Genomic DNA, 12256 nt, shown 5'->3' on the forward strand with positions numbered 1-12256 from the left:
ATTTCACTCAGCGTGTGTCGTCACCGACCTTCTCAGCTGACGTAAAATGGCCGCCTTCTACTGACAGCTGAACTACAAACATGTATTCCTCTGCTAAAACGCATTGTGCTCTCGTAAAACATATCCCCAATCTTTTTCTGCAGCCATCATTACCTATACGAATAGAAATCTTGGAAAAATGAAGAGTATTTCATTGAAAAGATGTTACAGTATGGTGTTCGGTCGGTAACAGGAATATCTTGCGATGCTAGGTTTCTTTGCATAGAGCTTTGTATCTACGTATTGGCAGACTGATCACTCGCTTGGATTTCGTCATAGCTGTTCTCAGCTGATGACAAAATGACCGTTTTGTGCATTTAACTACCAGCTGATTAGGAAAATTTCATTGGTAAACACTATAGTATGATGGAAGCTTCGAATAATATTCAAGTGTTCGTTGGATGAAGCATAGAGGATGAATTTAAGATTTCACATAGATCGTACATAATCAGAGTATTTTGCAGAAGATGCGAAGGAGGGAGGCCAGAAGGGACGCCGAGTAGAGCCATACGAAAAGAGGAGAGGGCTGAGAAAGAGGAAGGTCTTGCCGAGCGAAGTGCTTTGGTTAGGGTTCTGGTCTGCGATTTTTTCCCGTTCTTCTCGTTGTCCGGGTGGCCGGCCAATGAGAGTAAGTAGGTCAGAGCCAACGTCCAATCAGTGCTCGAGGCCGGGTCACGTGGGTTTGTTGTTATCTATCAGCTGTTTTTCCCGGACGGGCGGGCGGCCGGCCGGCGCAGTGAAAGCCGCTTGCTCGTCTGTCCTCAGTCCCTCCCGGTCGCTCAGCTGTGCGTCACATGTCGGGTATCGCGAGTCCTACTCTTGCCCGTATACAATCGAATCGTGTACCGCTTGTTCGTTCAGGCCACCGTAAAACGCCGGATTTCTCTTCACCGGCAAGCGTAATCACTTATATATTATGGTATCTACCGCTTGCATACCAACGCATTATCACAGATCAATCACGAAGTGCCTCGAACATGCGGACGGCGTGACGAACGCAGGCAACGGTGCACGCCGTTTTGTTGATACATTGAGTTCTGTGTTCAGGCCGCGAAGGCCACCGCGTCCTTTTTCATTTTAGAATCAACTGTGCGATTGATAATTTCATAGAAAACTACCGAGCACTCGGCCGTACACACGAGTTATCGTGGAACGATGACCTAAAGCGACATTGTTGCAAAACGGTGTTCGTTAAAGTAATAAAAAAAATACGAGCGACGTCAAGAAAATCAGTGCGCTCAGTTTCCGGGAGTGTTTACCGAATGTTCAGCTGATTCATAGATACAATATCGATCCGCGTCATTTGTAGCATTGTCTCCTCACAAGTTTTGAACTGTTGAGCCGCGCGTACGTTGTTCCTCACAGTGTAATCTTACTTCGCCGGCTTACGGTCACGATTCCACGCGCGTATTTTGATTAGAGAAAAAGAAAACAGGTTGCAAGACAGAAGGCAAAACGTGACAGTGCAAATGAGTTTCACGAGAGACCTATCGACCCCAGATACATTCGAGAAGAAAACAAAAAGTGCTCTGTGAAAATTCAAGTGCATCCTCGTCGAACGTTTGTCGACTCGCGAGGTGATCAACGAGAAGTCGTTTATTCATAGATACCACAAATAATGTCGACGGGCAAGAGGCTGGCAAAACGCAGCATAATCGGCACCAGAGTGTGTGCTCCCGGCGAGGACGGGAAGTATTATAGTGGCGTCATTCACGCCGTAAAAACGCCGGCGTCAGCCGCCTCCGAGTCAGGCCTCAGTATTACACCGAAGACTCGGTACTCTGTGCGCTTCGATTCCGTGCCCGGTGGACGTCCTCCGAGTCCCAGCACCGAGTACTCCGATCGCGATCTCATCGGACCTGGTTTCGGATCCGTTACCAGCGCGCGACTCGTGCCAGGCCAGAAAGTTTATCTGACGTATAACGGACGGGAAATTCACGCGGAGGTCACGCAACATCGTGAGCATCTTGACGAGGTGGAAGTAATAATCGCACCGAATAATCAAGAGGTAAGTGAACTCTATTTTTTCATAAGATAATTCGAATAGCATCTTTTTTTTTTTTTAAATTACCATTTCGAATGTAACTCATCGTGAATTTAGGCGGTACTTTTAAAGAAATAAATTAAACGTAACGAAGCCTGATACGTCATCCATACGCCCGCCGGGTCTGGTTGCATCCGAGCACCCATAGGTTAGCGCGCACGAAAAGTAGCAACTGCGTCGGCGCACGAGCGATACTCCTTTCTCGCTGGACGTATACGCCAAGTTTTCCTAAAGAGCGGGGAAACGCGTTCTGTGTCGTGCGATAACACGCCATCATCATCAGTCGTATCGATGACATGCTCGACGAATTGCAACGACGGCGTGTTTACGTAGGCCAGAGGAGGCACGAGTTGTCGAGGGGATGCCGGATACGCGAGACCGGCCGAAAGGTAAGACGACACGCCACATTGACAGCCGGCTGGCTGTTGCCGGGTGAAACGTGTGCGTGCGTGTCGTTAATCAGAAAATTTAATTTTCGTGACCCCGTTCCTCGACTGAACTATAGAGTGGTTGTCCCATATACGCGGCGCGCATGAGCGACGATAAACGCTCCCTCTGCTCTCGAACGGGATAGACAGGGATGGGGAAGGGGGCAAATGCGTTACCTTGCAACGTTGAATCTGGATACGAACGCAGCGCCGGGTACGGCTAACTAAGCGTAAGCTACGCTCCACGATCGAATCCGTTTTCATTGCCGGCGTTGATCCAGCATCGATCGAGAATATTCGAGAGAGTAAAAAGTAGTAGATTGTAGCGGGAAGAGCGAAGAAACGGACGGAGTATAATCTAGCTACGGACGGACAACAGGTTAACGAATGGGTTAACAGAAGGAAATGCCTGTCCGTGTCTTGCGGTGCATCCGCCACGGTATTAGAGTCACACGATACACGGAACGATGCCAGTCCGTCGATTTTCGACACGCCTTTCTCGAGTTACGGCCGGATAGAATCCGTGCGGGCACGTATACCACTCATCGGCTTCAGGCCTCGAGAGAACCGCGAGAGTTTTTGCAGATTCGTAGAAAAGCGTAGCAAGCGCAACGCAATAAATACCCCATAAAACGAGGGATAGCGTTATTACGGTCGGTCAGGCGTGGCAGAGAAAATATACGGAGCCTCGATACCGCTACGTGGGCGCGGTTAGATTTGTAATGAGAGGCACTGCCGGAGTGCCTGGTTGCTTGCCTATCCGTAAGCTGGGCTTTCGCATGTGTATACACATGCGGGAGAGCTTGGTTTTATGCGCGAACTGAGTATGGCAGTATGTACTTGCCAGTGCACCGGCTACCGGTGACCCCACGTGGAACGCATTAGCGCAATATCTTTTCTACCTCCGTTAGCTAGCTCAGGCGTGACCACAGTTCCATTTCGTGGAAACTTTGCTGTGCACCTCGTTCGCTTCGGGAAAAATGAACCGGATCTGGTCGAACCGAAGTGTCCGGTACCGATATTTTTTTTTTTTTCTTACGCCCGGTGAACGTTATGCTCGTTTCACGCGACTTTGTCGGGAAATCGTTGCGTGTGCCGTTTTATTAGCCCACTATTTACTATTTGTCGTTATCTAACGCCAGCGATACGTGGCTCCATGTGTTAGAAATTTGATATTACTTAAAGGGTTACGTGTATCTGAACTCTTGTTTCGAGTTATTTTCCTTGCAAACTGGTCACTTATATTTTTCTTCTATTTCATTTCACTACGAAGTATAGTTTTCAACAAACTATCCAAAACATGCTTTATCATCATTCCTTACGATAACGCTTTGCATTGGATAATTCAATACATAGTTGGTTTTGTATTATCGGCTCTCGAAACTTGTACACGGTTTCCAACTAAGACAAATTACATGAGAGTAAGATAATAGTTCATTATAAAAAAATTATCGAAGTTCGTCCTTCGTTTCAACTTCAATTCAGAAACTACTACTCGATACTAAAATGTACTTCCATTACACGCTCTGGCAAATTACTCCAAAGATCACTTTATCAAGGTAATAACAGGGTATACCATCTTACATTTTCACCTTTCTTAACATATACCACGTTTTTTCGTAATTGTGAATCGCATAATGTCATAATTAATGTATCAGTCGAATACTCTGACGCAAGTTCCTACTTTGCGGTGTTACTTGTTTATACATGGAACACACGTGGGAACATACATGGTTGACTTTTAGTGACGTCGAAGGTTACCGAAGCGTGAATCGGTAAATACCTGGACGTCGTTTATCTGTTAACGCAAGCACGCGTAAGTAGTAATTTTAAAGCTTCCGCACGTTCTGCCGGGAATCGCGAAGTTGTCTCAGGCAAACACGTTGCATATGCAGTTTCGCAATATTCGTTTTGCGATCTGACACCTCGTTGACTGATCAGCCTTCTGATAGATGTAAATCAATGTACTGTTTGACTGACAACTTCTGTCTATCTTCAGTCATTGTATTGCCCTTTATTTTTCTGAGCATTCATTTTTGTAGAAACAAAAGTTGTTGGAGTCGAGTGTAAAATTATAGCTAACCCTCGATTTATAGGGTAGATTGGTTTTATGAAAGTTCCGTGCGAGTTGAGGTCAGCGTTTAGATGGAACACGGGGGGATAGGTTTCAAGGTTTCGCGCTTAAAGCTTTACCGAACTCATAAAAATGAAGACTTCATCGCGAATTAAACACCAAGCTCGTAGACAAGTGATTTGTTCACGTTTCTTACCGATATGAAAATCAAGGTGTACGATATTTAACTTAAACTTTTTCTGAAAGATCACTGCTTGTATAGATTTCAATGCCAGCTTATCAGTTTCTCTGAAACGGCATCAATATATTTTTATCGGGTTTGCTTTATTGCGCGTTATAAAACGCGTTTCACGAAGTAAATAAAAATATATTTTACAGATATTTCCGTAAATAATGACAACGAATATCAAGTTTTAGTTATTGGCTTTCAACTTATACTGGAGGTTTATCTTAGTTCCTCGATATTAAGCTGTTACAGTTACTCAATAATTAATTACAAGCGCACTTTACTTATCTCCTTAAATGCGTCTCAATGCGGATAACACAATGAACAAGCAATTATCTTCAAGAAGAAACTATTTTATATTTAGGCAAATATGCGTTACATGGTTCTTAGAGATCATATTTTAGAATTTCTCACTTCTATTATTTCGCTTAAAAAATTACCAATAAGATTAACATCAATTTCCTTACTAGCTGCATAAGTTATGTCATTCATTAACACTACGACGATCGCTGACACCACTGTTGCGTCATATGAATTTTAGTAATTAGTGTTGCTGATGACTCATTGATGTCAATTCAGATTGAGTTATTGAATCTCTTTAAATACTTAACATAAATCGGATTTTTTAAATTCCTCAAGAAACTACCATTCTCTGGTAAAAGCTAATGATCGTAGTATTAATTAAATATTTGACAAAATTCAATTGTATCCAATTCTAACCACCTCTTATATCGTTTCACCGCAATTATTATTGTCCTTCGGTTGAAACCACTCGAGTCACTTCCAAACCAACGCGACCGGGTTTTGTTCGGTGAAACTTGAGAATCACTGATCCCGTACATTTCACTGTGACGGAAAGGTAACGCAACATTGTACGTGTAACTCCTTGTTCCACGACGGGAGTGCGTTTCGCCGTTAAGTGCGATCCGTCGACTCTATCTACGGTCACCACGGAAATATCCGACCTGCGGGGCGCATTCGAAATAATGGCCGCGTTTAACGGTGTCACTGGTCACCGGCAACGGGCGTGAGACGATTGAGTAAGAGATCTGGTGTGTGTCGGAGCGCGCGCGCGTCCGCACTCTGGTGCATGGATCCAAAGATAGACATCTCGATACCGGCTAACCTAACTGGTCCAACTATAACACATACAGAGCTGCATCCGCAACAATCGTGCGCGATGTAAACAAGCGGCGATATGCGTGTGGTGTGCTGGCTTGTCCAGTGGATGACGTAGTCACGCGGATGTTTCTTCGTTCCACGCGATCGTTAGCGCTATCTTGTTGTCGCTGACACTTCCGGTACAATACATAGGCTTATCTTCGATTCGTTGCTTTCATTTTTTTTTTTTTCGCTGACTGGCTTCGGCATACCCGGATAATCCGGCGTATGTAATTTTCTCTGTCGTTTGAAAACGCGCGGTTGGTCCAACAGCTGCTGACAGCGCGATGATATCCGACGTGTAATTCATTGCTCTAGTTGCCCGAGCCGCCGCTCAGCAGCAGGTGGCCAATCTCTTCTCGATCTCTACCTCTCCCCTTCTTTCGTCGATCGCTCTTTCGATTCGAGGCTATCAGCCAGTCTGAAGGAAATTAATTGTATAGCTGGAGCTTGATTAACTGTGCAATATCTGCATTTGATACGGGTATTATGACTGTTAGGTATCATTCATGCAGGGTATGAGGCAACATTCTTCTTTCAGCAGATTTTATTGTATATCAGTTTATATAGGCGTAAGTGATCCCAAGTGATAGAAGCGTAACGTTAACAATACACCACGTGTATGCTTGAATCTGTTCTTTTATCAAACTTCCTGTTGCATAATAACAGGGATATCCCTACTCAGTTAGCAAGAAAGATGTCAGAGATATTTTTATTCAATACGCGACGGGAATAACGTTGTATCCTCTTCTTTCACGCGCTGGTTTCCTTCGTGTACTTTTAATTTGCGTAACGCTACGCATCACCGTGCCGGCTTGAAACGACGCGCATGCTTGTCACTGTAGCATGGGCTATTTAAAATAGTATTCGAACAGGCCGGAATCTACAGTGCGTGCTCCGTTGCACAGGATTATGTCATACGTGCTTGTACCACTTTACGGGTAAATAGGTTACGCAAGATGGATCACGGATGGCCACTTTGCACAAGCATTAACTTATAGTCTCCGCGCCGGCCGGCCGGCCGGCCGGCGTCCATGTGTCTGTGCACAGTGCCGTCTACTAGTAACTAGTTGGAAACTAGAAACGATACAAGTAGAGTTTAGTAGAGCTAACCACAATTTTTCGATCTTGGCAAACTGTACACGTTGTAAATCAATGTTGCAGCTTCAAAGGAAATATTACCTTGAGACTTGAAGCAATTATCAGAATAGAAATCATGCTACTAACTGTTGAGTAGCTGATGTTAAAGAACCTTGTGCCATGAAGTTCTTTAAGAATCGGGAAGAAGAAAATAACGAGCATCGAATTCTAGTTTCGTACGAAAGAAAAGGAAAACTATAGAGTTATGTCATCATTTCTGACGAGGTAGCGATCGTTTCACCTTTCTCCTCGCGAAGTGCTGCAAGCTTGATTTCGGGTTTGGAAACAACATGGCGGCTAGTTGCGCCGACCTACCGTTGGAGGCACTGCATCCTAGCCGATCGTAAAAGTCGGTCATAGAGTTTACAATGCAACGCCTTCGCTCTAGCCAGCCTCGTGCTCTACGGTCCCTCTCTCTTTCTCCCTTTGATTCGGTTTACCGCGATTGCGCCCGTGTCGCAATCATTAGCACGCTCGAGTACAATTACCTTGGATATTGGAACAGCTCTTTGCCAGTGCAATACATATGTATCGCGTACGATCGCATACAAGGTTCCAACGAAATGGGCGCATAGTACGCGCGAGACGCGCTGACTTTTAATAAGTTGCACAGTCTGACGTGATTGCAAAATGGAACGCGCGTGTCAGTTACGATTACCCGGAATCGTTGTTCTTGAATTCCATCGGGCGAAGTAATCGTCGGGACTTCCACGACTTGCCCACGCTCTCTACCAACCATTACGCGCAGAATCGATGTTGATGCTGTCGAACACAGCGTATTGGCCGTGAACGAAATTTCATTGTCCACGTGAAAGTAAATCAGCATGCTGTTTGGAATTCGTGCCAAACTGACGTCCTTGATTCCGAATGCAACACACGAAACGTTTCGATGGACACTTTTTAATTACTCGGGGAAAGAAAGAAAAAGTAAGACGCTCGTAGTACTCGTAGCTTTCGAAATATCTCAAACAATCTATTTTTTATTTCTTCACAAAGTTGACACGAAAACTGTAAAGTCAGCTGATCTTAACATAACGCGCGTAAATTTACGCGTCGATTCTCCCACCCGACGATATCGGTCGTGAAAACGAGTTACACTGACGTAACGATACAGCACGCGTTGTAAATTATGATCGATAATGTAACCTTGCACGCGCGAAGGTAACATATGGCGGAATATGCATCGCAAAAGTCCTTTGGGACTTTCTAACAATCTATGTCAGTGATACCAAACACGGAAGGTACCGCGTGCGTAGTGCCTACCGCGACAGGCTACCGCAAAGTAACATTCATCTTAGCTACATAATCCATCACTGTAAGTCAAACTTGTTAACGACCAACCATAGGATTCGTTACAGAGACTACGATCAGATAAGCAAACAAAATGTCTTTCTTCTTTTTTTAATAAATCGATCGAATAGTCGGTATAGAAGGAGATTCCACGTTCGCTTTTCAAAGTGAAAAGAAAACAGATTTACTTATAGAACGTGGAATCCCCTATGAGACGTTGCTGGTGCCGGTAGAATGGTGAACTTAGGATGGGTCGATGGTGCTGCCCCTGGCGAGCGTATGGCCAGTATCACGAAAAATTAGCGTACGCGCGCGCCAGTGCTTAGGACACGAGGAAAAGTGGCGCGTATCTGCTGCATCGAGAGAAAAGCGAGGTCGGGCCTTTCTCAGAAAAGTAGGTCGAGAAGGTACTCGATCGTACACACGAACGCGTGCTGCGTTCCACGCGCGCGAGATTCACTGGAAAGGTATCACGTTCGTCCCGATGCGACGCATCCCATCTACTCGCACGAACACACGGAGGAATCATTGGGAAAACGAAGGAAAAGAGTTCTTTCGCGTACAGGCGTTGATTGAACCCCACCCTTCGTATCGTATTGTTACGTCGTTCTTGTTTCTTGCCTGGTTCTATGACTTTCGAACGTAGGAAACCGGCTTCCGTCTATGTGGAACGAGATAGGTGGCCTTCTGTATCATCGATTAAACGATTTTACACGGCATAACGCCGATGAAAAGAACTCGCTCGAGCAGTAGGTGGTTACGAGGGTTACGTATCAAGCATCTCATTGGATGTCGAGACTCTGATGATTTAACAAGACGGATGAATAAATTACTCCTACGAACAAGTCTCGCGAGATAGGGCGTGTTCAGTTGTTTACACGATTTACATAGAAAAAAACAATCGTTAGTTAAACGATCTGCCCAGTTATTGAATAATTGATACGCGTATCGCGATCATACATTCTTCACGACTGTTGTGAGATACACGTGTAGGTATCTACAAAGAGGTTTCGAAACACGTGGGATGGAACGATCTACCTTCGGATATCATTTTCCCTGCGATCAGAAAGATTTATCGATCGAACTATCGTATCAGCTGTTGGTGAGCCAGTTACCATGTATTTAACTATACTAATCTTCACGTATACTATGAATCACACTCGATCAACTCTAGTTCTCATAGAATGTATTTCTTCAAAACACTATACTCTATTGTAAGATTCTCTTCCACTACTCTTCCAATTCGCGCGGATGAAAAATATCAGAAGGCGGAGGGCCATGATGCGGCTATTAATGTAGAGGGGATGGGAGAATGAAAACAAACTTTCGCTGCGTAGAACGAGAAGCCGGAGCGTGTTCGAGTTCCCGCGGCGCTGGTTAAGGCGCGTGTAAAGAGACGCAACGGAGGAGGCAGAATCGTAGGAGGACAGAACGGTGCGTGGGGCAGGGAGATGGGTTTAAAAGGGGGCCAGGAGTGGGGCTAAAGGCGGCCACATACACTCTCCGTAACAGAACAGAGAGAAGCGTGTGCCAGCGTACATTTTACGCAACGTCGCCTGTGATATAACGAACCCGGCTCGTATAGAGCACGACGATAACGCGACTATTTGCTCGTAGATCACGCACATGCGTCGAGAAGGTATGCGCGAAACAGCAGGGATCAGCATGGCGCGTCGTCGTGGTTTACCTGGTTTCGCTGGACCTAGCTGAACGCAATGACCTAAATTGTATCGCAAAGCAGGTCATAGCCTAGATACCGGCGTGGGCCGGGCCGGGCCGGGTCGAGTCGAGCCGGCCTTTTCCCGCCCGCCGACAATCGGCAAACGTAGCGTAGTATCTCACTCGTGCCGCGAGCGGCAGCCCAGATTTTCACTTTCGCGCGGGTGAACGTTGACACTCTCGCCTTTCGATAAAGGCCGCAAACTGGATCGAGAACTCTCTTATGCATACATCTACAGAGTGTACTAAAAGTAACGTTCATGACTTTCAACTACTATTAGCAGTTAAAGGTTTAAGACTCTCAAAGTAAACAATTTTTGTAAAAATTTCCAAAATATGTACTTAATTATTAGATGATCTTTTTTCTGGCATACAATATTGTAGCCTTAAGTAACTTGACGATGAAGTATTCTTGTCCGCAAGAAACCCTGCAGTCATTGACCTAGAGAAATATCGGGTGTCGATACAAAAGGCCGTAAAGTAAACGGACAGCGATATCAGAAGTTGAAACATAGGGTGATCCTATGTTTTCCTCCTTAGGTCTATGACCACACTGTTCCTTGCGGATGGGGTCATGACCATTATCTTTTGAACACTCTGCATACGTGCACGTGTGCAGGTTCTCTCGTCACTTGGAGGAGCAACGATTCGTAGCAGCATACTCGATAAATGAGTAAGCCCTGTTTAGACGATAAACTTTCTTTGTTTGATGCCTTCGAAGGATGGTTTCAAGTGGTCGAAGATCGCGGCCAGTTGTTGCGTACTCGTTTCATACGATCTCACCAATGTTTTGTAGCGTTTAAGTGGATACAGGTTTTGCTTGGAGGAAGCTTGAACGGAAATTGAGGCGAGAGGATTCATAGACTTTTATTTTGTTAGTGAAGAGAGTAAAGTCGTTATACCGTTTCAAAATTTCTAAAGAAAAATAGTACGAAATCCTCATTATCTGAAAATCCTTACAAGAAAGGATAATATTTATCTCCATTAAGTATGTCGTAAGTTTGCAGTTCGTAGTAAATCCTTAAACAAGGTAATTACTTTAGTGGGACTCGTAAAGAAGGAACAATTTAGCGTGGACTTTCCAAATTAGTGTTTCCATAATGGGCACGGTGATTTGGGGGAAAACCTCGGCGATCATTACCGCTCAGAGGCCATTATAAACCGTGTCATGGAGCGATTCAGGAGATACACCAACGGAACACTTTTCTTCGTTTGCTTTTCCACGTGGACGCCATTGCACCATGACTGCACGGATTACCGTTATCGCCGTTGCGTGACCTGCTTTTTGGTACATACCTTCCTTTAACGAGGAAAGGAGAAGGGGTCAGTAAAAGAGAAGACAAACGGAAATACCACGGGCAATACGAGCTATAATTATTGAATTCTTCAGTCTTGCAATTCCTGAGAACCACAGGAAATCCAAATTAGCTTCAAGAAGCGATTAGCCTTTCATTCTCGTTGCTTTTTCACGCATTTGGCAACGAAACAGATACGCTGCATCGTTTCTGGTGAATCACCTTGTACACTGCGTCTCATCGAGCCGGTGTTTTTCGAGTTTACACGCTTGATCGTGACATACTTGATAAATTTAAGGCCGCCCGCAGTCCTTCGTTTCCAGCCTCGTGAAATTTTAACAATAGCCATGTCGTCGATTTCCATCACGACCGACCGTGACGTATGCCCGCACAATGACGCACAAAGAGTAGGAAGAGCCGATGACAAAAGCGTTGAGGCCACAGACCGAGCGAGAAATTACTGACTGCGAGTCATTCGTGGCTGCCAGCATTTTAACGTCACGTTCGAAATAGACCGCTTGTGAAATGATACGAGAAATGAATCTTTCGCAAGATCGATCTCAGATCCCTGGTAAATTTACCATTTCGACGTATATCATTTTCGTTAACGTACACGAGACTGCGCGTTTATTATAAGATGGTTTTGAAGAGCGAAAATTTCTTTTTCCAATTATATCTCGGTCGTCTATAGTTATCATCAGTTACATTGCATAAATCTCACAGGATACATAGGACGCCTCATTACTTGTAGTGAATGGACACCGTAGGACACGGGAGAATTATCGCAGGGCATAGTATCAACAATAAATGATAATAATATATAATGTGTTTCGCTGATTG

General features: G+C 44.8%; 1 protein-coding gene across 4 annotated transcripts in view; it reads left to right on the top strand.

The window, feature by feature from the left end:
• The first annotated feature begins 794 nt into the window (after nucleotides 1-794).
• Nucleotides 795-12256, top strand: part of LOC114880329 (zinc finger protein 395) — a 66469-nt gene continuing 55007 nt past the window's right edge. For 2 of the 4 annotated variants that reach the window (XR_003790061.2, XM_029196222.2), the window contains exon 1: nucleotides 795-2047. Coding sequence is in view for 3 of the 4 variants with exons in the window: in XM_029196222.2 (XP_029052055.1) it covers nucleotides 1658-2047 (390 nt within the window). In the remaining variant the exon portion in view is untranslated. Of the gene's footprint in view, nucleotides 2048-2345; nucleotides 2473-12256 lie in introns of those variants that run through there. The other 2 variants (XM_029196223.2, XM_029196224.2) reach the window with 2 other exon arrangements.

The sequence above is a fragment of the Osmia bicornis genome, chromosome 12 (assembly GCF_907164935.1).
Source record: "Osmia bicornis bicornis chromosome 12, iOsmBic2.1, whole genome shotgun sequence".
Lineage (NCBI taxonomy): Eukaryota > Metazoa > Arthropoda > Insecta > Hymenoptera > Megachilidae > Osmia > Osmia bicornis.